The sequence below is a fragment of the Notolepis coatsorum genome (genome assembly GCF_963971535.1).
Source record: "Notolepis coatsorum genome assembly, chromosome: 9".
Classification (NCBI taxonomy): Eukaryota; Metazoa; Chordata; class Actinopteri; order Aulopiformes; family Paralepididae; genus Notolepis; species Notolepis coatsorum.
Window position 1 is genome coordinate 25422903 of NC_140173.1, and position 25431 is coordinate 25448333.

The 25431-nt window shown below is 42.1% G+C and overlaps 1 protein-coding gene across 1 annotated transcript in view; it reads left to right on the forward strand.

The window, feature by feature from the left end:
- acoxl (acyl-CoA oxidase-like) overlaps positions 1 to 18340 on the forward strand; it is a 137367-nt gene extending 119027 nt beyond the window's left edge. Inside the window, exon 19 of the mRNA XM_084321692.1 lies at positions 13133 to 18340. Within this exon, the coding sequence (XP_084177818.1) occupies positions 13133 to 13357 (225 nt within the window). The 3' untranslated portion in view covers positions 13358 to 18340. The remainder of the gene's footprint in view (positions 1 to 13132) is intronic.
- The last annotated feature ends 7091 nt before the right edge of the window (positions 18341 to 25431 follow it).

Consider the following 25431-nt stretch of genomic DNA (forward strand, 5'->3'; position numbering starts at 1 on the left):
GTTGGGAATCCGTGATCACCGCCCGATTGCATTTGTCAGAAATGTGCGACTGAATCTAAGACAAAATCTGGTTACAGTGTCAAGATTTACACAAATACATTTTAGACAAAGATAATTTACAAAGAATATACAAATAGACATTTTAGACAAAGATAATTTACAAAGAATTTACAAAGATAATCTTTAGACATTTTAGTGACTTTCTAACTGATGTTTTCCATAGTAACTTACTCTGTACAACTGAGATCCTGATGTTCAAATAACACTGGATTCTGGAAATTTTTCTTTTAGTTATACGTTCACACGCACAATATATGCTTACTTAGGATTTGACTTGATTCAACAACAAAGCAGTCGGGGCAATGGCAAGCCGAAAACTGTCGAAAATGTGGTTATAGTTTTGGATTTATTTTTTTCACAACTGAGGTATGTAGATTACATTTGTATAGACTAAAGTACTGAAAAAAGGTACCGTTGGGTACCGGTATCGATTCACAGGTACCGGTACCGTATCGGTTCAAATGTGAACGGTACCCATCCCTATACTGACAAAGCACAATACCTGTTGGTTTTTAGTTCACTCATTGTTCAGGGAAACACATTGTTAATGACATTGACGGATTGTGAATTTTGTGATTGACTCAAATTATATTTATTTGTAAATATAGTCACTTTATTTGAAGAGTCAAAACTGTTCTTTTGGCTTTGTTTTGTTCATAGTAGTAACGCTCATGTCATGATAAATCTGGTTAGGTCAAAACTACAGGAATATACATACAAAAATATATATATATATAATACAATAAATATATATATCGGTTATCTGTATCGTATCGACCTTGAAGAGCAATAAGTTATCGATATCGGGGTAAAGAAATCTATATCGTGCACCCCTAGTTATTGGTAAACATGCACCTTAAAAAAATAAACATGCATCAGAATAAAAGACCCGCATCAGAAGTAACACCCTGGCTTCTCACGAGACATCAGCGTTTGCTTCTGAAAGGGAACTGAGCCCGCTGGTCTCGTGCCTGACACTCGGGAGATCCTTTGCACTGGTTTATCATTTAAACAACTTAGAAATAAATGTATTTCAGCTGTTAGAAAAGCTAACTCCAATTATTATTACATATAGCTAATGACTAGCTCCTACTCAAACCTGGCAACACTTTGGAAAGCAGTAAACTCGCGGGGGGGGGAAAGAAAAAAAACACAACCATTAATTCACTACCAACCCGTATTAAGTATGGTGACTGTGATTTCTGAACAGAATGAGATGTGTCTTTTTTTTTTTTAAACTTTGACCAGTCAGCTGGTTCTTTTTAGCGTTTATCGCTTTTTTTTTCATCGCATTCATACTTGGTCAAGTTCGACCGACAGAAGCAGGCTGAAAGGGTTCAGATGGGGGGGAAGACACTCTGGGAAAGGCACGGCTGCCGTCCGGGATTCGAACGCGCTCAGCCCCAGATCCGTGACGAGCACGGTTGTCCACGGCGCTGAAATAGCACTCGCGGTACGTGGTGAGCTACTGGAGCTCCCCTATGAGATGTGTCTTTAACAAACATTTAGCTGATGCTGGGCATATACAGTGTTTGAAGAGGAATACACAGGGCCGCCCCTTACATTTACATTTAGTCATTGATCTGATGCTGATGTGTACAGTATGTATGAGTGTGTGTGCGTCTGTGTGTGTGTGACTGTGTGTGAATGTGTATGTGTACACTTTAGCTGTTATGTACTCCTTGCCTGTTGGTGCTGGTACAGTTTTTCTCACTTGGATGCAAAGGGATCACTGTAAATACGTGTGCACACACCTCTTTAGTTGACAACGGAAAATTGGTCTGGTTTGGGCTGTCCCGACTGTAGACCTCTCAGTCTGCGTCTCTTTGATGACCCCCCAGGAGCTCAGATAGGAGTGGGTCTGAGGCGGCCAGAAGATGCAGAGCGTAGGGGTCTTGAGGGTGTGTAGTTAGAAGATGCAGAATGTAGGGGTCTTGAGGGTGTGTAGTTAGAAGATGCAGAGCGTAGGGGTCTTGAGGGTGTGTAGTTAGAGGATGCAGAGCGTAGGGGTCTTGAGGGTGTGTAGTTAGAAGATGTAGAGTGTAGGGGTCTTGAGGGTGTGTAGTTAGAAGATGTAGAGTGTAGGGGTCTTTGGGGTGTGTAGTTAGAAGATGTAGAGTGTAGGGGTCTTGAGGGTGTGTAGTTAGAGGATGCAGAGTGTAGGGGTCTTGAGGGTGTGTAGTTAGAAGATGCAGAGTGTAGGGGTCTTGAGGGTGTGTAGTTAGAGGATGCAGAGCGTATGGGTCTTGAGGGTGTGTAGTTAGAGGATGCAGAGTGTAGGGGTCTTGAGGGTGTGTAGTTAGAGGATGCAGAGCGTATGGGTCTTGAGGGTGTGTAGTTAGAGGATGCAGAGTGTAGGGGTCTTGAGGGTGTGTAGTTAGAAGATGCAGAGCGTAGGGGTCTTGAGGGTGTGTAGTTAGAAGATGCAGAGCGCAGGGGTCTTGAGGGTGTGTAGTTAGAAGATGCAGAGCGTAGGGGTCTTGAGGGTGTGTAGTTAGAAGATGCAGAGCGTAGGGGTCTTGAGGGTGTGTAGTTAGAAGATGCAGAGCGTAGGGGTCTTGAGGGTGTGTATTTAGAAGATGTAGAGCGTAGGGGTCTTGAGGGTGTGTATTTAGAAGATGTAGAGCGTAGGGGTCTTGAGGGTGTGTAGTTAAAAGATGCAGAGCGTAGGGGTCTTGAGGGTGTGTAGTTAAAAGATGCAGAGCGTAGGGGTCTTGAGGGTGTGTAGTTAGAAGATGTAGAGCGTAGGGGTCTTGAGGGTGTGTAGTTAAAAGATGCAGAGCGTAGGGGTCTTGAGGGTGTGTAGTTAGAAGATGTAGAGCGTAGGGGTCTTGAGGGTGTGTAGTTAGAAGATGTAGAGTGTAGGGGTCTTGAGGGTGTGTAGTTAAAAGATGCAGAGCGTAGGGGTCTTGAGGGTGTGTAGTTAAAAGATGCAGAGCGTAGGGGTCTTGAGGGTGTGTAGTTAGAAGATGTAGAGCGTAGGGGTCTTGAGGGTATGTAGTTAGAAGATGTAGAGCGTAGGGGTCTTGAGGGTGTGTAGTTAGAAGATGTAGAGCGTAGGGGTCTTGAGGGTGTGTGGTTAGAAGATGCAGAGCGTAGGGGTCTTGAGGGTGTGTAGTTAGAAGATGTAGAGCGTAGGGGTCTTGAGGGAGTGTAGTTAGAAGATGTAGAGCGTAGGGGTCTTGAGGGTGTGTAGTTAGAAGATGTAGAGTGTAGGGGTCTTGAGGGTGTGTAATTAAAAGATGCAGAGCGTAGGGGTCTTGAGGGTGTGTAGTTAGAAGATGTAGAGCGTAGGGGTCTTGAGGGTGTGTAGTTAGAAGATGCAGAGCGTAGGGGTCTTGAGGGTGTGTAGTTAAAAGATGCAGAGCGTAGGGGTCTTGAGGGTGTGTAGTTAGAAGATGTAGAGCGTAGGGGTCTTGAGGGTGTGTAGTTAGAAGATGTAGAGCGTCGTCAACTAAAGGCGCGTGCGTGTGTTTACAGTGATCCTGTTGCATCTAAGTGAGAACAACTGTACCAGCACCAACAGGCAAGTAGTACACAACAGATAAAGTGTACACAATACATACACACACGTCAGATAAATGACTAAATGCAAATGTGAGAAGGGGCCCTGTGTATTCCTTTTCAAATACTGTATTCAGTTCGGCACACAAAAAGAAAGTTCTGCATGTGCGTTCCGTTAGTGGTTAACATAGCGTTGTATTCGTTCGGTACACAGTGCGTACTGAACCGAAGGTCCCGTACAGAAACAATTCGGTGTTACACCCCTAATATGTGCCTTTCTCTTGTCGTCTTTGTTCATTCTAAAGAATCTGGTACAGAATTTCACACAGGCACTGGAAGGATGGCTATCTCCCCAAAATGCGGGGAACGGGGCAATTATTTGAAGATAACAAGACGCCACATGGATGTCAGATGGTGCTCACGGAAACCGTGTACCCGCTCTAGTGACTGATCCTATCGGCCGCACAACTAGTGCGAGTGCAGCGGGCAGACTATTCAAATCAGTGTGGACAGAGAGAGGGGGAGAGAGGGAGAGAGAGAGAGAGAGAGAGAGAGAGAGAGAGAGAGAGAGAGAGAGGGGAGAGAGGGGGGAGAGAGAGAGGACAGAGAGAGGGGGGAGAGAGGGGGAGAGAGGGAGAGAGAGAGAGAGGACAGAGAGAGGGGGGAGAGAGAGGGGACAGAGAGAGGGGAGAGAGAGGGGGGAGAGAGAGAGGGGGGAGAGAGAGGGGAGAGAGAGAGGGGGAAGAGAGAGAGGGAAGAGAGAGAGAGGGGACAGAGAGGGGGGACAGAGAGAGAGGGGACAGAGAGAGATCACTATCACTGCTTACGTGCCACAGTGAAACAGGCCATGCAAATACACTGACTGACTGACTGACTGACTGGCTGGCTGGACTGGACTGGACTGGACTGGACTGGACTGGACTGGACTGGAAGGAATGAAGCAGTCGCTGGTTGGTAGATTGACTGACCAGCTTGTTGGCTCTCTGGATGCAAATCCTAGTGTGTGTGTGGGTGTGTGTGTGTGACGTATAGCTGTGATCTTTGTCAGCATGGTGTTAGGATTTCAGAGTCTCGGTTCCATTGTGTTCTGACCTCAGATTAGCTACAGCTCGTCAATACAGACACACTCACCCCCCCCCTTCTTTCTCTCTCTCCACCCCTCCCTCTCTCAATCTTTCTCTCTCTCCCCCCGCTTCTCCCCACTCTTTCTTTCTCATCCCCCATCTCTCCCCCTCTATCTCTCTCTTTCTCCACCCCTCTCTCAATCTTTCTATCCCTCTCTCTCTCTCAGCCCCCTCTTTCTCTCCTCCCCCCCCTCTTTCTCCCCCCTGCCTCCCCCATCTCTCTCTCCCTCTCTCTCTCCCCCCTCTCTCTTTCTCACGCCCCTCTTCCCTCCCTCTCTCTCTCCTATCTCTCTCTCTTTCTCCCCTCTCAATCTTTCTCTCTCTCTCCCCCCCTCTCTTATTCACTCTGTTACTTAATTACACGAGACAGAAACACGATACTCCCTCCAATTGTTGACCCTTGACCCCATAGCACTCTTGGGATCCATGTGTACACACTATAGAATTATATAGGTACACACACACACACACGCACACACACACACACACACACACACACACATAGTCACCCAGGTGGCCAATATTGTAGCCTCACACCATCTCTTTTCCATTCAAATATTGACCCATGATGACCCTATTGTACTCATGGGAGCCATGTGTACGTGCACACACACACACACACACACACACACACACACACACACACACACACACACAGTCACCCAGGTGGCCAATATTGTTGCGGGGGGGGGGGGGTCGTGCTTCAGTGCATGGGAATGGGAACCGATAACCAGTTGTCAATATATATCACTCCACTGCCTACCAACACACGCACACACACACACACACACACACACACACACACACACACACACACACACACACACAGTGTTGTGTTCATTCATAATTAAAGACAGTAGAGGTTGAGTACTTTATTATCTAAAGATGGTGAGTTAAGGGGAGACACTACAGGTGAATAGGGTAAAATAATTAACTAATAGATATCACAATGAAACTTCCCCAGTTGATTACTTATATTAAGACAAGACTGTTTTGTATTACAAGTTTTCTGAAATTGTATGTTTAAATATGCAAATGAGGCATTATCTACTTAAATATGCACTAATTTGCATATAATTCCAGGACAGAAATCTGAACATTGGATAAAGCCATTTTCAAAATTATAGTTTCATTTTGTTGGCATATTAGAGCCAAAGGTTATTACAGAGGGGATTTTGGATATCTCTTTTTATCACTCCATAAATCAGAAAATACTCCATTCAGTAAATTTTTATGGTAAAATTCCATATTTCGCCATGTTTTTAGGAATTAAATGTGATATAAATCAAGGTATGAATGCGATATCAACAAACCCTTCTGTAAATACCTTCAGAACATAGATATGAATAGAACTGGAAGGTTTGGTGTATGTGAGTGCTACTGCAGTGGAGATTTCTGGCTCAGAGTATGAGGAAAAACTCTTAAAACTCATTTTTGGGAAAACGCCTTCAAAGTTCTGTATTGTAAAATGCCATACTTTTTTTTTTAAACAGATATTTACAAACACAAAACCTAATCAAACCATTAGTAATAGACAACCTAAACACATGCCTGATAACTGAATAATAATAATAATAATAATGATGTTATTGAACTGAACAGAACTACACACAGGCTACAAACAGTGTAGTACAGTGTAGTACCCCCTAATAGGCAAAAAATATTTGAATAGATATCACTATGAAACTTTCCCAGTTTGTTATGTACATATAAACTAAGAAAAAATATATTGCAAGTTTTCTGAAATTTATGTTTATATATGCAAATGAGGCACTTCCCCATTAAATATGTGGACATTTATGGATGCAATAAGGCAAAATGAAGTAAAATAAACAACTAAATGTGTGTTATTGACGTTTTATTGTCACTAGTTTCATAGAAGACATCTTTAGGAAGCAAAATATAACAATCTCAAAATCAACAAAAAAAGTATATTTGCCTATTCACCTGCAGTGTCTCGCCTTAAAGTGTTGTGTTCATTCATAGTTAAAGACAGTAGAGGTTGAGTACTTTATTATCTAAAGATAATACACACATAGTTAAAGACAGTAGAGGTTGAGTACTTTATTATCTAAAGATGGTAAGTTAGAGTGTTGTGTTCATTCATAATTAAAGACAGTAGAGGTTGAGTACTTTATTATCTAAAGATGGTGAGTTAAAGTGTTCATTCATAGTTAAAGACAGTAGAGGTTGAGTACTTTATTATCTAAAGATAATACACACATAGTTAAAGACAGTAGAGGTTGAGTACTTTATTATCTAAAGATGGTAAGTTAGAGTGTTGTGTTCATTCATAGTTAAAGACAGTAGGGGTTGAGTACTTTATTATCTAAAGATGGTAAGTTAAAGTGTTGTGTTCATTCATAGTTAAAGACAGTAGAGGTTGAGTACTTTATTATCTAAAGATGGTAAGTTAGAGTGTTGTGTTCATTCATAGTTAAAGACAGTAGAGGTTGAGTACTTTATTATCTAAAGATGGTGAGTTAAAGTGTTGTGTTCATTCATAGTTAAAGACAGTAGAGGTTGAGTACTTTATTATCTAAAGACGGTAAGTTAGAGTGTTGTGTTCATTCATAGTTAAAGACAGTAGAGGTTGAGTACTTTATTATCTAAAGATGGTAAGTTAGTGTTGTGTTCATTCATAGTTAAAGACAGTAGAGGTTGAGTACTTTATTATCTAAAGATGGTAAGTTAAAGTGTTGTGTTCATTCATAGTTAAAGACTGTAGAGGTTGAGTACTTTATTATCTAAAGATGGTGAGTTAGAGTGTTGTGTTCATTCATAGTTAAAGACAGTAGAGGTTGAGTACTTTATTATCTAAAGATGGTAAGTTAAAGTGTTGTGTTCATTCATAGTTAAAGACAGTAGAGGTTGAGTACTTTATTATCTAAAGATGGTGAGTTAGAGTGTTGTGTTTGTTCATAGTTAAAGACAGTAGAGGTTGAGTACTTTATTATCTAAAGATGGTAAGTTAAAGTGTTGTGTTCATTCATAGTTAAAGACAGTAGAGGTTGAGTACTTTATTATCTAAAGATGGTGAGTTAGAGTGTTGTGTTCATTCATAGTTAAAGACAGTAGAGGTTGAGTACTTTATTATCTAAAGATGGTAAGTTAAAGTGTTGTGTTCATTCATAGTTAAAGACAGTAGAGGTTGAGTACTTTATTATCTAAAGATGGTAAGTTAAAGTGTTGTGTTCATTCATAGTTAAAGACAGTAGAGGTTGAGTACTTTATTATCTAAAGATGGTGAGTTAGAGTGTTGTGTTTGTTCATAGTTAAAGACAGTAGAGGTTGAGTACTTTATTATCTAAAGATGGTAAGTTAAAGTGTTGTGTTCATTCATAGTTAAAGACAGTAGAGGTTGAGTACTTTATTATCTAAAGATGGTGAGTTAGAGTGTTGTGTTCATTCATAGTTAAAGACAGTAGAGGTTGAGTACTTTATTATCTAAAGATGGTGAGTTAGAGTGTTGTGTTCATTCATAGTTAAAGACAGTAGAGGTTGAGTACTTTATTATCTAAAGATGGTAAGTTAAAGTGTTGTGTTCATTCATAGTTAAAGACAGTAGAGGTTGAGTACTTTATCTAAAGATGGTACGTTAAAGTGTTGTGTTCATTCATAGTTAAAGACTGTAGAGGTTGAGTACTTTATTATCTAAAGATGGTGAGTTAGAGTGTTGTGTTCATTCATAGTTAAATACTGTAGAGGTTGAGTACTTTATTATCTAAAGATGGTAAGTTAGTGTTGTGTTCATTCATAGTTAAAGACAGTAGAGGTTGAGTACTGTATTATCTAAAGATGGTAAGTTAGTGTTGTGTTCATTCATAGTTAAAGACAGTAGAGGTTGAGTACTTTATTATCTAAAGATGGTAAGTTAAAGTGTTGTGTTCATTCATAGTTAAAGACTGTAGAGGTTGAGTACTTTATTATCTAAAGATGGTGAGTTCGAGTGTTGTGTTCATTCATAGTTAAAGACTGTAGAGGTTGAGTACTTTATTATCTAAAGATGGTGAGTTAGAGTGTTGTGTTCATTCATAGTTAAAGACAGTAGATGTTGAGCACTTTATTATCTAAAGATGGTGAGTTAGAGTGTTGTGTTCATTCATAGTTAAAGACAGTAGAGGTTGAGTACTTTATTATCTAAAGATGGTAAGTTAGAGTGTTGTGTTCATTCATAGTTAAAGACAGTAGAGGTTGAGTACTTTATTATCTAAAGATGGTGAGTTAAAGTGTTGTGTTCATTCATATCTAAAGACGGAGTACTTTATGGTGATATATCACATTCACACAACCAAGTGATTTGGTTTGACTTTACTACTACTGCAAGTAGCGTTGTCAATAGCGGGCGCTCTACAACCTTTTTATTTTCGTCCAGGGCCTTCTGAGACGACCCAGCCTAATTAACGGTTAACCGTCTGTGGTGTGGTAGTGAAAGGGTTAACCTTCTTTTTCTTATCACATTTTTTTTATTTTCAATTTCAACAAACAACACAGCATCAATAATATCACAATAGTAATGATCAAATAAATAGATAAATAATATAATATTAACCTTCTATGGTGTGGTAGTGAAAGGGTTAACTTTATATAGGTTGGTAGTGAAAGGGTTAACCCTTATATAGTGTTGTAGTGAAAGGGTTAATCTGTAGTGTGGTAGTGAAAGGGTTAACTTTATATAGTGTGGTAGTGAAAGGGTTAACCTTCTAGAATAGAATAGAAGTACTTCATTGATCCCGTGGGAAATTCAGCACCACAGATCGCTGACGATGAACATGCAGGTAGTCAATCATCTAAAATAAGAGTACACAGTCAGAGGTATACATTCAAAAGTATGTATATACATTCTAAAATATACAGTAATATACACAGTAAAAAATGTACAGTAAAATGTGAAATGTACAGGAAGATGTACAGAGATATACAGGGATTTATACTGTTACTCTCAGTGAGGCACAATGAGGCATTGTACAGTCTGATGGCCAGGGACGTGCACAGGACTTTAGAGGGGCAGGTGCTCAAAGGCTGAAAAGGGCACTATACCTGCGTGTGTTATAACCGAGCGCGCGCAGCGGGCAAGCCCGATTTTTGGGGGCCCCTTTTGGGCGAGGGGGGCCCCTTTTTATGTTTTTTGGGGATCAAATATTGAATATTGAACTATAATAATCAGTGCAGGAGCTCACTTATCCTTGAAAGACACTTTTATCACTGACTTAAAAGGCCCACACATCGCCATAAATGTTCAGGGGGGAGGGAATAGGTGCTTACCCTACAGACCCCAAGAAGTGCTGTATATTCTGTATTGTTTAATATAAATGCATTTTTTATTCCAATCCCAATTTGTATTCGAGATTCCCAAATCCCATCGGACTTGACTTCTTCGTGTCCCTCAGTGAGTTTAATACCAGCATTCATCTGTATGCGCCACAGCGGTTTCTATCATCATCATCATCACCACCCACGCTATGCATAAAATATATAGGTCCGCGGAGAGGCCGTGCAAACTGCAATGGAATTTATAAATGGAATTTATCAAATGGCTTTTCTCGTCAACGGCCAGTAGGGGGCATCGAAGTGGGTCTAAACTCTAAAGAGAGGGTTTAAATCAATCTAATTGGCTATTTATTTATTTATGCATTCATTCATTCATTCATTCATTCATTCATTCATTCATTCATTCATTCAAAAGGGCTAAACTCCAAGAATCCTGAACACTAAAGACACACAGCAGGACCAGCAGCATCTGGTTGCTCTCTGAGCTGAAGGCTGCACACACACTGCTGCACACACACTGCTGCACACACACACACTGCTGCACACACACTGCTGCACACACACACACTGCTGCACACACACTGCTGCACACACACTGCTGCACACACACTGCTGCACACACACTGCTGCACACACACTGCTGCACACACACACACTGCTGCACACACACTGCTGCACACACACTGCTGCACACACACACTGCTGCATACACACTGCTGCATACACACTGCTGCACACAAACACTGCTGCACACACACTGCTGCACACACACTGCTGCACACACACTGCTGCACACACACACTGCTGCACACACACTGCTGCATACACACTGCTGCACACACACTGCTGCACACACACTGCTGCACACACACTGCTGCACACACACACTGCTGCACACACACTGATGCACACACACTGCTGCACACACACTGCTGCACACACACTGCTGCACACACACTGCTGCACACACACTGCTGCACACACACACTGATGCACACACACTGATGCACACACACTGATGCACACACTGCTGCACACACACTGCTGCACACACACTGCTGCACACACACTGCTGCACACACACTGCTGCACACACACTGCTGCACACACACTGCTGCACACACACTGCTGCACACACACTGCTGCACACACACTGCTGCACACACACTGCTGCACACACACTGCTGCACACACACTGATGCACACACTGATGCAATGCTGATTGAAAGTAGACTGAAGTCACTTCAGACAGTGTTTTTATTTGACCAGAATGTCGGTGGTAGTATCTGATTTGTGGAGCCAAACGTCCTCTGTCATCATTGCACTGATAACAAAATACAAAATTTGAACGAATATAGTTCCAGTTCCTTCGCAAAACCTTAAAGGAACACGCCGACATTATGGGAAATGTTCTTACCATTTTATCCAGAGTCAAGACAAGAAGATATTTCCCTCTATGCGTTCAGTAAAAAAGCTGCAAGCTAGCCTAGCTTGGCACAAATGAATAGAAATGAATACGGACCACGAGCCTAGTTGTTGGCCAGAAACACCTCTCCCGTGTTTTAAGCTAGTGGTCCGTGACGAACAGACCGAACGACGAGAGAGAAACGCCACACGTCGAACGGCAGAACCGGATGGAATAGAATTAAACCAAAGTATTTTCTCGTCCACTGTGTAATGGATGTAACCATCACGAGACATGGATGAGTGATGCCAGGTGTAATGGATGTAACCATCACGAGACATGGATGAGTGATGCCAGGTGTAATGGATGTAACCATCACGAGACATGGATGAGTGATGCCAGGTGTAATGGATGTAACCATCACGAGACATGGATGAGTGATGCCAGGTGTAATGGATGTAACCATCACGAGACATGGATGAGTGATGCCAGGTGTAATGGATGTAACCATCACGAGACATGGATGAGTGATGCCAGGTGTAATGGATGTAACCATCACGAGACATGGATGAGTGATGCCAGGTGTAATGGATGTAACCATCACGAGACATGGATGAGTGATGCCAGGTGTAATGGATGTAACCATCACGAGACATGGATGAGTGATGACAGGCAGTGTGTCGTGTGGCGGGGCTGTGCGTGGAGCTCGGCTCATCACCGTTGCGTTTCCACTAGGGATGGGTACCGTTCACATTTGAACCGATACGGTACCGGTACCGGTACCTGTGAATCGATACCGGTACCCAACGGTACCTTTTTTCTGTACTTTAGTCTCTAAAAATGTAATCTACCTACCTCAGTTGTAAAAAAAAATAAATCCAAAACTATAACCACATTTTCGGCTTGCCATTGCCCCGACTGCTTTGTTGTTGAATCAAGTCAAATCCTAGGTAAGCGTATATTGTGCGTGTGAACGTTGACATGAAAAGAAAAAAGTTTAAAAATTTTAAAAAGGTGTACATTTTTTTTTTATTAAAGAAATTATAATAATTTACGGTATCTCACGTGAATCGATACTCGGTAGTACTGACGTGTTTCGGTAAGTACCTTTTAAAAGTACCGAATTCGGTACCCATCCCTAGTTTCCACATCATTAGGTTTAACCCTTTCACTGCCACACTACAGAAGGTTAACCCTTTACTATCACGCAACCGACTCTCTTTTACCTCTGGGTCCTCCTGCCCTCCCATAGGGTGCCCAAACCTTGCTACGAAAATATACTATGTTTAATTGCACTTAGAAAATATCAACCCACATTACACACACACACACACACACACACACACACACACACACGAGACATGGTTTAGTCTTTCGATATCTGTTGATATTTGATCTGATAATTAGCCTAAAGCAGGTTTTTTTTTTTTCAAATGTCTTAAGCCCAACACTCACGTTTTTTTATATATATAATTGAATATTGTCCTGGCACCCAGGATCATGAAAACCTATTTCTATACATGTGTCATGTGGTGTCAATGATATGCTCATGACTCATCGTGAAGGTTTATAAATTAATGCGTGTTAGGTACCGACTGACTTTCCCACACTCCGCTAAATTGACCAATATTGATTACATGTAAATGTTATTGACTTGCGATGTCCCTTTTGTGTGTGTGTGCGTGTGTGTGCGTGTGTGTGTGTGTGTGCGTGTGTGTGTCTATGTGTGTGTGTGTGTGTGCACATGTGTGTGTATTTCCCCCTACAGCTGTTGGAGCTGTGCAGGTCGGTAAAGGACGAAGCTCTGAAGGTGGTGTCCGATTTCAACATGCCTACCTGCTGTATCCAGGCGCCCATCGCTGGAGTAGCCAATCCCAGGGCTCAATGGGCATTCTATTCTCCCCCGGACCACGCCCCCTCTCCCCCGGACCACGCCCCCTCGGCCTCCACCGCACCGCAGAGTCACAGAACCAGGGCCGCCTCTAAGTTATAGGAGTTGAGTGAAGTAATACTAGCTCTTGTTCAGTGATGAGTGCTGGGACAACAAGTCAGTCTTTTCGGCTGTTGTCATTTTACAACGTAGTTTAAAGGCACTACTAGTACGATTTTAACATCAATATATTATATCATTGTAAATTCAATCTCCTCCTTAACTTAAACGGGATTAAAACACGAGTCCGGCGAGGATGGACGGTAATTGACGAGGCCATTACGAGTCCATTGTGGGCCTCTATTTTCTACGGATGTTTTGTGTCACCAGGTCCTACTGAAGGCATCACAGAGCAAAACTTTGCTTCATCACTAAAAGAATAACTCCACGTTCACTTTTAGAAGGGGCTGTTTAGCCTCCCCGAGCTTCTTTCAATCAAACCCAATGTGGGAAGCTGAGAATTCTTCTTGTAGGGGCTTTTACCGTGGAGGCTAATATCATAAATGCGTTCACTTCTAATGACACATTTCTTTATTCTTATTTTACAAAATTGTAGATGAGTCGACGGCCCAAAAAATATTTTAGCTTACTGTCCCAATACTTTTAACTGTCTTATTTACAACTGTGTGAAATACTTGGCGATACAATCAACAACTTGCAACCGTGTTTGTTTTAGCTGCTCCAGTGCCGTGACCGTAGAGGGAGGTCACCTCTGCCTGCCGTTCACTGGGAAAAATTGAATTAATTACAGAGTAAGACTTTTGTATGATCTTCATATCTTCCAGGAGCCTAAAGTGGCTGTAAATGGAAGGTTTGCCAAACCACAAGATACTTACTGCCTAGCATTAGTGACACTAAAGCATTTATCATCTGCGGTTTTATTTGTGCCATATAGACTGAAGTAGCCAACCTCTATTTGCCTTGAATAGATTGACACTGCCAATTATAGCCAAACTGTTTTATATAATTTAATGTTGCTTGTCTCAATGGTTTGGCTGGTGCTAAGTAACAGGGTGTTTCTGGTCTCTCTCTCTCCACGGCTACTTGTACAGTAGAGAGTAACCCGGTTACTGGCCATATACTCCTGTTAACACATTGGGTGCCAGCCATTAGCCTGGTCCTTGTGGCTAACGTGCCACGTTTCCATAACATATTTTCACTGTGCGTCACTATGTTTGGAGAGCTATATCTATATTCTATATTATAGCTATGGAGACAATACTATAGACATTTGACAGTGACTTTCTTCCGTCGAACATGCAAAAAATAGATACTTTTTTCATGCATACGTTCATGCGTTATCCCGTGGTGAATAGAAGTATTGTTTAGGAGTTATAGGGCGCTACGTGTATTCTACTATAAGCGTTGGTGTTTCTTGCCTGAACACGCTACTATTTCCAAATAAAATGTATATAATAGGTATTATGTTTCATCATGGATGCATGAAAGGGGGGGGGGCCCGGGGCGGTCGTTTCTTTATGCTTTGATGGCCAGTAACGGCATTCGTGTTGAACACTACAGACACTGATCAGCTGGATTGATATAAAAACATTGTTGGATCAAGCTGGAATTGATGTCTGATAGTCCTTACCTTTGGCTGGGGGTATTCCAAAAAGAATATTCCAATGGACCTGTCTCAAAACCCTGCCCTCTTTTCTTGATCCTCCAATCACAGCTGTCGCTTACCTCTGACTTCCTCGTACAAACAAAGTTTGTACGAGGAAGTCCGAGGTAAGCGACAGCTGTAATTGGAGGATCAAGAAAAGGGGCAGGGTTTGAGATAGGTCTATTGTCTGATCGCGATTTCCAGTATTGGTGTCCATCTGGTCCCGGACATAATTTGGCACAATTTATGGATCGAGTGTGCCAGATGTGTTTCGAAGTGGTCGGATGAAGCAATTTACTCAGCTCCGTCAAAATTTTGCGCCCGGAGGAATTTAACCGTAACACAGGGTGAGATATAAGGTTTCAAAGAGTGGGCAACACTGCCATCTAGTAGGATGCGGCCGGTATTGCACTTTGGCTATCTCAAAATCCTGCATTCAAGATAGCTAGCTCTGTTTCCACAGAGAAACCAATTAACAGATACTATTCTTGTCCACCTGTGATGTCCCTCCAGTTCCTTGACAGAGCAACAGTAGGTTGTGTCTAATATTGTACATTGTCCAGATTACCTCTCTCCCTTATTATTAAATGGTCCAGATTATCCCTCTTTTTATTATCCAATGGTCCAAATGATTCCTGTTCTTATTATCCAATGGTCTACTCTAGATTATCCATTGAGACATTGAGGTTTCCCTAATGTCCAATGCGGTTGAGATTTACAGGCATATTAACTCTTTCTCTGCCACGCATTAGCCTCATCCTATTGTAGCTACCGCCATCACTGTAAACGGTGGGAGTCGCTCACCTTGTTTGCAGGGCTATAACTATTTAAATATTATAGCTATATATGCAATACTATGGCCCATTTGACATCGAGTATCTATCGTTCAATATGTGAAAAAGGAATATTTTTTCCATCCATACATTCTCGTTTTATACCGTGGTGAATATAAGTATGGTTTTAGAGCGGTTTAGGGTAATTCCTGGGAGGCTAGTAATAGGCCGTGACGCATTTGATACTTAATCCATTGGCATTTCGTCCCTATACACGCTACAATAAAAAATTCAAATACATATGATCGGTATATTATGTTCCATCATGCATGCATGAAAGGGGGGGGGGGTCGTTTATGATTAATTGATTGTCTATAACGGCATTCGTTAGTACAACAGCATACGCTGATCAGGGCGATGGCTATCAAAACAATGCACAACCAAGCTGAAATTAACGTTAGATTGCTCTTACCTGTGGCCGATGATAATCCAAAAATAATATTCCAATTATTTGATTGCCATCTGCTAGATCGTATGTCCATTTGGCCCACGCCATAACCCCCAAAAGCATAATGATTCTGGCGTCCCGAAGGCGATTCAATGCGATCGGGTGTATATCTTGATCCACGTTACAAGATAACTCCGCCCGGATGAATTTCAATGACGCACAGCCCCACACAGAGACACAAAGGAAGTGCAACACCGGCCGCATACCACCAGGTGGCGGTATCGGACCGTTGCGATCTCAGACACAGTGCCACACAGTTCCCCAGCATACCAGGATGAATTATGAATGGAAATAGTGAATAAAAGAAATAACGGTCCAATAACGAGTATACTCGTTGTTGGCAGAATTCGATTGGCGGGCTATAACGAGTAAACTCGTTGTTGGCAGAATTCGATTGGCGGGCTATAACGAGTAAACTCGTTGTTGGCAAGGAAAGGGTTCAAAACAGGTAAAAAAATTAAGTAAAGATAAAGGAAAATAACAACAGTTTTGAACATTGAATAAATAGGACAAAAACAGAATACAATAAAGATAAATCAAAATGAAAAACGGTTACAAACTGAAGCAGGGAGATTTGTAATCATGTTTTTAAATTGTCCATGAAAGTGGGGTATTTATTTTTTGTGTGAGTTGAAGATCATTCCAAGATTCTGGGGCGTGGAAACAAAAAGCTGCCTGTCCTCCGGGGACCTTTAAGCATAAACCAAGTCATTTGAACGTGTCAAATAGGGTCCATAATTCCAATATAGCATTATTGTAATATAATGTGGTCATTTCCCAGCAATGGCCTTAAAGATAAAGAGACTTTATCACACAGGAAGCAGTGGTGAGCACCATATCGAATAGATCTGAGAGCAGAATGATGGACCTTTTATACAGGTTTCAGAGTGGAAGGAGCTGCGTTTCTATTAATCAAGTGATATATTTACATATTACGGCAAAGGTCCAACACAAACGCAGCAACCAGGAGTTGAACCAACAATCATTGCAGTCGTGGGGCGAGTGCTCTCACCACTATCTAACTATGGTTATAGTTAGAGTTAAGGTTAGTTTTAATATTCACTTAAAGGTTATGATTAGGACATACAGTTAGGGTTACGGTTAGGGATCGATCCCCAGCTTAAAACTTTCTGAAAACGTAAAAATTAAAAAACATTTGAATATGTACTTATGTGTAATACGTACACATGTTAAATGTTTGATACAATACATGAATATATTACTTATGGCTATAACATAACGTACATTATGTACCTTATTCCCTGTGGTCGATTAGTACCTCATTTACGTTTTCTGGTGAGACCGTGTTGCAGGTGATTGACAGGAGGCGGAGCTTAAAACAATCACAAAGGATGTCAGCAATGGGTGAAAAAAATCTACTGCAAACCCTCAAAGTGAAAACTTTATTTACATGCTGTCACCCGACACCTACAGGAAGAAATTAAATAACATTCCATTATGAAATATATTTTCATATCCGCCTCTTCTCATTTGGGATGTCTTTTTTAATAACTCTTAATATAGCAGTATGTTCTAGCGGGTTCCGGAGGGAGAATCCTGCACCCCTTCAACCGTGATGACCATCAACTTCTTAAAGCCCTTTCTGTTCCATCGTCTTGACTGCTGTAAAATGTTCGTTTGGAGTTGCCGTGACAACAATTTGTAAATTTTTCTACTCTTGTTATCATACCTCTAAAAGAAAAGCTGTTGTTATATCATTAACTGAGTTAAGGATGAATAAATATACTTAATGATATTAATGATTTTTAACTTTTTATTTAATTTTTTACATCCAAAAAATCTATCAGTCCTATTGTCCTCATCAGTCCTAGTGTACTCATCTTAGACACTCATTTCATTCTCTATTTCGATGTCAGACGAGGTTCAAGTTTTGTTTTATTTGACACGTATAAGGTACATCACAATTGGACTTGTTTCTTTTTCTTTTCTTCCATTCACCACTTTTAGCTCTATTTTAGCCCTATTTTAGCTCTTCTTTTTAGCCCTATGTATTTGTCCATCTTGTTTTTAACACATACTAAATAAGTGTATGTTATGTATTAACTGTTTCCATTAACTGTTTTTAAATTGCTGTTATGCTGTGATGGACATCTGAATCTCCCCTCTGGGATAAATAAAGGTTTTCAATTCTATTCAAATGCATGTACATTATAGTGAAATGCTTGGTTCTGTATGACCCTCCTGAGATTGTGCTTCATACAGTACAATAAAGTAAGAGTAAAGACCAACACTATACAAAATATACAAAACTAAAATGTACAAAATGCAAAAGAAAAATAAGAAATAAGGTAGAAGAGGTAGTACAAATGTGTAGGAATAAATAACATAAGTTGTAAGTGTTTAAAAGTGTCTACAATGTTTAAATTGTGTGTGCATGAGGGTGTTGTGTGTAGTGAATGGAGAATGGATGAGTTAAAGTTACAGTGAATGTAGATAGGCTAGCCTATTAGATTTGAGAAAGTACACCATCATCTAACAAAATAAGATAATAGCTATGCTAACCGATGTATTATATCAGTTTAAAAAACACTAGGCTGAGAATATAGTTGCTAGCACTATTACATTTATTTAGCATCACTATAGCTTGAATTTATTCGCCTCCTGATGTAAAAAAAAAAAAAATACTTTGTATAAAGCTGAACTCCTTTCACATGATGCATTTGGCTAATAGTCAGGGAATATTATCAGATATTTGGCCAATCTTGGAATAAATTCCTTACCAAGAAATGTCTTCACCAATGTGTTTAATAACACATATAAAAAGATTTAAATTCAACTCTCATAGGAAAACCTGTGACAGCTGCTGAAAGTTAGGGTACCCGGAACCGTATCTGTGAAACATTTTTATGTTGGCCTTAAGCACCTTGTGAGGTGTCAAACTAGGTTTTTTTTCATGATTCTGAATTGATTGCAAACATTTACTTTGCACTAAAAGCACTCCTTGGTGGAAAAACGGCCACGCCCACATTTCCCGCTCATCGCCAACCCTTTTTTTTTGTCAATGTAAATGCATGTTAATTAAAAAGTTACTTTATTCGTTTATTCACGTACTTGCCATGGTAACTACTCATTGTTTACTGGTAACTGTTGTAGTTGGTTGCCATTTGCAGCAAGGGAGTGGCAGGTGTCAGACATGCTCAAGCCATTTGCAACCCTCCCCTGTGTGCATCATGGACAGAAACAATAGACTCCACACATATCAAATCAAACAATATTCACCAGTCAGCAAGATACTACAAGAAGATTTTACATCAGATTTTTTTGTCTGAAGTATTATCTAAAAAAATTATTATAACTGGAAAATGTCATGTCACTACATTGATTATATGCATATATAAATAATATATATGATGTGATATTTTCATTTATAATGCGCCCCCCACCTGCAGTGCAGCCCAGGGAAGAAATGATACGAATAAATAGACGGGACAATGGAGACGGGGAACCAGGCAGACGGACAGACGGAGAACATAAGAACACCTCAGACACAACACAACAGCAAAGTAACTCGATGATCATCCAGAGCGAAAAGGTGGGTTTTAAGCAAGGCCTTTAATGTCTGTACGGTGTTGGCAGACTTGATGTTGAGAGGGAGCTTATTCCATAGATTTAGAGGGTGTACTATCATCAAATGATCTTACTTGTTAGCTAGCTGGCCACAAGTGCTGGTTGCAGACCCTCAGCCACTTCTCTGATGTCAACCAGCGCAAGAAACATGGTCCACTCCACAAAGACCTTGCCAAAACACGGATGAAGTGAGATGCTGAAGCGATTGAACTTGCCCTCAAAGCAGTGGCGTCGTTTCAGTTAAAAGCCAAGGTATGGCGAGGAGGGGGGGGGGGGGGTAGGGGGGGTTTCCCCCCCTTGGTGGATGTTTGCCCTCAACCCCTTCGACCACAACCGAGACAAGCAGTTGCTCGTGTCCTCAACAGGATTCACAAGCACTGCAGATGATGCAGTCAATGCTGAAAGAGCGGCTGAAGTAGGGAGGGAGATGCAGATAAAGCTGGATGGACAGTCGGTAACATCGACCATGGAGGGGAGGTTCAAGGTACAGGCTCTGTCACCACTCAGAGAGATTCACACGGTCAATGAGAAGATTCACCCAAACTCACTCAAGTTGTTCAACCGACTGTCATATCCCGTTGGGAGAAAATTATCAATCGAGACGAGCTTAGAGTATGAGCTTCCCCTTGTCCTTGTTCAGTAACAAACACCAGAGGGAGCTCCACAAATCATGTTAAACCCAGATTCGTCTCAAACAAGGGACTAAACACGTTTCGCAATTATGCCACATCAATGTAGAATGCCCTACCCACAGCTGTAAAGGAATGTGAATCACTACCCACTTCCAAAACCTGCAATTCGAAACTGGCCCCTGTAAATGTCCAAACCCAACCCCCTCCAATGTACAGTCTCCCCCCCACCCCACCTCCTCCAATGTACAGTTTCTTCCCCCTAAAATGTATATACTCTTTTTAGACTCCTTTTGTACTCATAAACAGTACTGTATGTTTGTAGATCTGGTATGTCATAAAAGTCTAGATGTAACAGTACTGTCTACCTGTATGGCATATATGTTATGATTAATTGAAAATGGGGGACCCTGATGTAAACAAGACGAAAGTCTTTCTCTGGTCTGCATCCCCTTAACAACTGTGTGTATTGAGCTGTACTGTATTAAGAAATGCGAGGCCCTGTGCGAGATTTAAACGCGACCCCCCCCCCCCCCCCCCCCCCAAAAGGTAAAAAAATAAAAATTATATAATTTTTTTTTTTTTTCCATACAGTCAACATATTCTTAAATAATAGCGCTGCCCGAGGCTGGGCATGATACAGTCAACATATAGCAAGAGAGAGCGAGAGAGAGCTCCCGTTCTACAGTCAATATACAGTGTACAGAGAGAGAGACACATTGGAAAGAAATTGAAATGCTATTTGGCCCTAAACAGAGAGTACACAGTGGCAGAATACCTGAGCACTGTGACTGAAGATCCTTGACTAGGTACAGACTCAGCGAGCACAGCCTAGCCATCGAGAAAGGCCGCCATAGGCAGACTGTGTGTGTTAGAAAGAGAGAGAGAGAGCATGTGTGTTTGTCGTGTGTGTGTTAGAGAGAGAGCATGTATGAGAGAGATAAGCAAAGATGACCCCCTAAAGGATATTCAACTTTTAATGAAAGAACAAAACAGAAGGAAAAGATAACTTCACAAAGGCAACATGAATATACATAGATCCAAAAGGACAAAGATCAACACTTAAATCCAAAGAGAAGAGGGTCTATACCAGAGAAAACAAAGCAGCAAGGAGCCAATGGCCGACAGCTAAAGGCTAGCCAGGTAGGCTACTGACACCAGGCCACACACAGCTTTGGCCAACGGCCCAACCCTACCCAAGCTACACAAACGACCAAGACAATGAATTCACACACAGCACATGTCGTATCTCCAAATGTTGTGAAGTAACATATGTTTTGCCTGGAAAAAAACATCGTTATTAACAAAACATTCGGGAGGGGAAGGAAGGAAGAGTGGGGTAATGTCATGACATTTTCATTCATCTTACCTGCACCAAGGAACGCAGGGCGAAAGGCCGCAACACAGGTCTCCACGTTGACGAAAGGCCTCTCGCTGGCGGGACAAAAATAAGCTATGGCCAGAGCCTTGTCATGGTGCAGGCCCGACTACATCTTCTGTCAAAGATGATGTCGTAGTCAGAGTGCCAGAACCCCCTGCTATTCTCACGGCTAATGTCAATGGTTGTAGCACAAGCTAACAGCTAACTCAAGGCTAACTGATAGCATCAAACGAACGTTCCCAGCCGAGCGCAGCCGGCAGCTAACGTCGTAGCTAAACAGCTAACTGGCTAACAGTTAGCTCAACCCGCCTATCGCTAACCATTAGCTAACGCAGAAGCAAGCTATGCGGCTACCACTGAAAAACTGTACAATGTGATAAAAGCAATACAGGTGCTGACACCAGGCCACACACCGTTAGCTACTAGTAGTACTACAACAGCTAGTCGGCCAGTTTGGCTCCAGAGAGAGAGAGAGAGAGAGAGATGTCCACGGCGGGAATAGAATAGAGTTAATAGAATAGGTTAAAAACTCACCAAACGTCCAAGAGGATGGAGACAACCACGTGGAGTTGACGAAGTTCATCTGCCAAACGACCATCCTCTTCATCTTGGCTGCATGCGCTGTCTCTAGGTTAGCTAACGCTAGTTAGCCTTTAGCTAAGCTAGCTACTAGCCGACATCATCATGGCTATATCCCGACTGCACCATGACAAGGCTCCGGCCATTTGTCCCGCCAGCGAGAGGCCTTTCGTCAACGTTCCTTGGTGACCGACCGACTGATAATGACCGACCTCTTCGTCTTGGCTGGCATAACTAAGCATAATAGTCAAAAGCTGCACGCGCGAAATAGTCAAACGCAGCTGACGCAAGCCGACGTACACATGATGTAATCCCTCCCTTCTTGAAACCAATAGTATGTCTGCTGCAGAGCCCCAGAGCTCCAATAGAGAATAGTGCAGAGCCAGGAACATTCTACAAACGTGTCTAATGTGAAATATATAAGCATATAAGCAAAACTAGATTTTAGGTCTGTGATGAAAAAGGGCCTCGCGGGAAGGGGGGCCTCACAAAAAAAAAACAAAAAAAACAAAAAAAAAAAATTGCGAGGCCCCCCTTCCCGCGAGGCCCTGTGCGACCGCACTGCTCGCATACCCCCTGAGGCGGCCCTGATTGTACCCATTCTGCAATCTGTTAATACAATTTTCAATCAATCAAAGAAAATTAACAAGACCAGTCTGAAGGAGTTGACCAATCCACCTGACCTCACTAACCAGCCCTGGTCCAGCCCGGTAGTTGATGGCGGATGGCTTCGATTGATTGATTGGTTGAAAACCTTTATTTATCCTTGAGGGGAGATTAAGGTGTCCATCACAGCATCAACAGCCATTTAGAACAATGAATACAATACATACAATTAATTAATACATGTTAAAAACAAAGATGGACAGAATAAGTAGGGCTAAAAAAGAGCAAAACATTTTCTAAAATAGAGCTAAAAAGTGGTGAAGGGAAAGAGAGTCTATTCAGGTTGTTTATTACAGTCCACAAATCAGATCCTCCAGTCCACGGCAGTTAGTCTGTCCTGGCCCTGCCTGGTTGTGGAGCCTGATTGCCACCGGCACAGGCTGTGGCCATCTGAGGTAGGGGGTGGGGAGCATGACCGGGGGGACCTGGCTGCCCTGCTGAGCTCATGGGGGTTGTTCGTTCAAACCTATTGAAGAACTGGTTTAGCTCGTTTGCCCGTTCCACGGTCCCCTCAACAGCCTCATTCTGCTGCTTGTAGCCGGTTATCCTCCTAAACCCCTCCCCACACCTCCTTTGAGCTTGGCAGTCGCACTCAGAAGATCATTGTGGTCTTTGATGGCTATAGCAGCTCATAATGTTCTCACGGAAGGCGGCGGCCAGGCTGATCAAACCGGAGACTCTACCTCCAACACATGGTGCAGCTGCACAGCATTCTCTCCGTGCCGATCTCCAAACCTGGGACTGGATGCTGCTGCAGAGCATGTCTTTGGACCCCAGTGACTATGGATGGATGGATGGATGGTAGGGGTTCATGGTTATGAGCCAATCCCAACACTAGACCCCATGGCTCCTGAGGAGCTACTCCGGTTCACAAGCTGTAATTGTAATGGAGATTGCAGCAACCGGCGGTGCAGCTGCAAGAAGAATGGTGTCAAGTGTATCTCAGCATGTGGAAATTGTAAATGACTGTACATGCAATAATTGTATTCCTGATGGTGTGTAGACTAGAGTCTGGAGAGGACTCAGACCTTGACTCACGAAGCATTTGACATTGTGGATCAGTAATGTCTTCTTTTTTTTTTTTTTTTTTTTTTTTTTTTTTTCCTCCATTTTCCTCCGATGTTCTCCCATCCCAATGTTAGTCGTATGCCAATTCCCAGTCCCTTCCTGGTCGCTGCGCTTTACCCCCCACAGTCAGATCATTTTTGGGAGAGTGGAGGCTACCACGTGCTTCCTCCGACACACGTCCAGCCAATCACCGCTTCTTTTCACCTGGCAGCGCGGATTCTCATTGAGAGGGCGTAGCGTGTGGGAGGACCACACTATCCCCCTCACGTCCAATCCGCGCTTAGCAGGCGCCCCGACCGAACTGTAGGAGTCGCTGTTTACAACGACCCGGACCCACCCCGCCAGCTTCTCCCACCCTCTGATACAGCCAATTGTATCAGTGCAGACGGCCAGCCAAGCTGGTGACAACCCCGGAGCTGTGAGCTGGATTCGAACAGGCGAACCAAGCTCACAGCTCCGGGGCTGGTGACGAACGCAATCTCCGCTCGACCACCTAACCGCCCTGATCAGTAATGTCTTCTAACTTAATATTCGAGATATTGAAATAAACAAATAAAAGTACTTTTGAATTTACATGTAAAAGTGGGCGTGGCCGTTTTTCCACCAAGGAGTGGTTTCAGTACAAAATAAATGTTTGCTATCAATTCAGAATCATGAAAACCCCCTAGTTTGACACCTCACAAGGCAAAAATAAACATTTGACATTTTTCACAGATACGGTTCCGGGTACTCCAACTTTCAGCAGCTATCACAGGTTTCCCTATGGGAGTTGAATTTAAATCTTTTTATATGTGTTATTAGACACATTTCCAAACACATTGGTGAAGAGATTTCTTGGTAAGGAATTTATTAAAAAATTGGTTATTGGTTATTTTGTGAAGCTTGTTGATACATTCCATTATAGGGGGCATATTACCCAAGTTACATTCCATTATAGGGGGCATATTACCCAGGTTACATTCCATTATAGGGGCCATATTACCCAGGTTACATTCCATTATAGGGGGCATATTACCCAAGTTACATTCCATTATAGGGGGCATATTACCCAGGTTACATTCCATTATAGGGGGCATATTACCCAGGTTACATTCCATTATAGGGGGCATATTACCCAGGTTACATTCCATTATAGGGGGCATATTACCCAGGTTACATTCCATTATAGGGGCCATATTACCCAGGTTACATTCCATTATAGGGGGCATCTTCCCCAGGTTACATTCCATTATAGGGGGCATCTTCCCCAGGTTACATTCCATTATAGGGGGCATCTTCCCCAGGTTACATTCCATTATAGGGGGCATATTACCCAGGTAGTGGGGGAATATTATTGAAT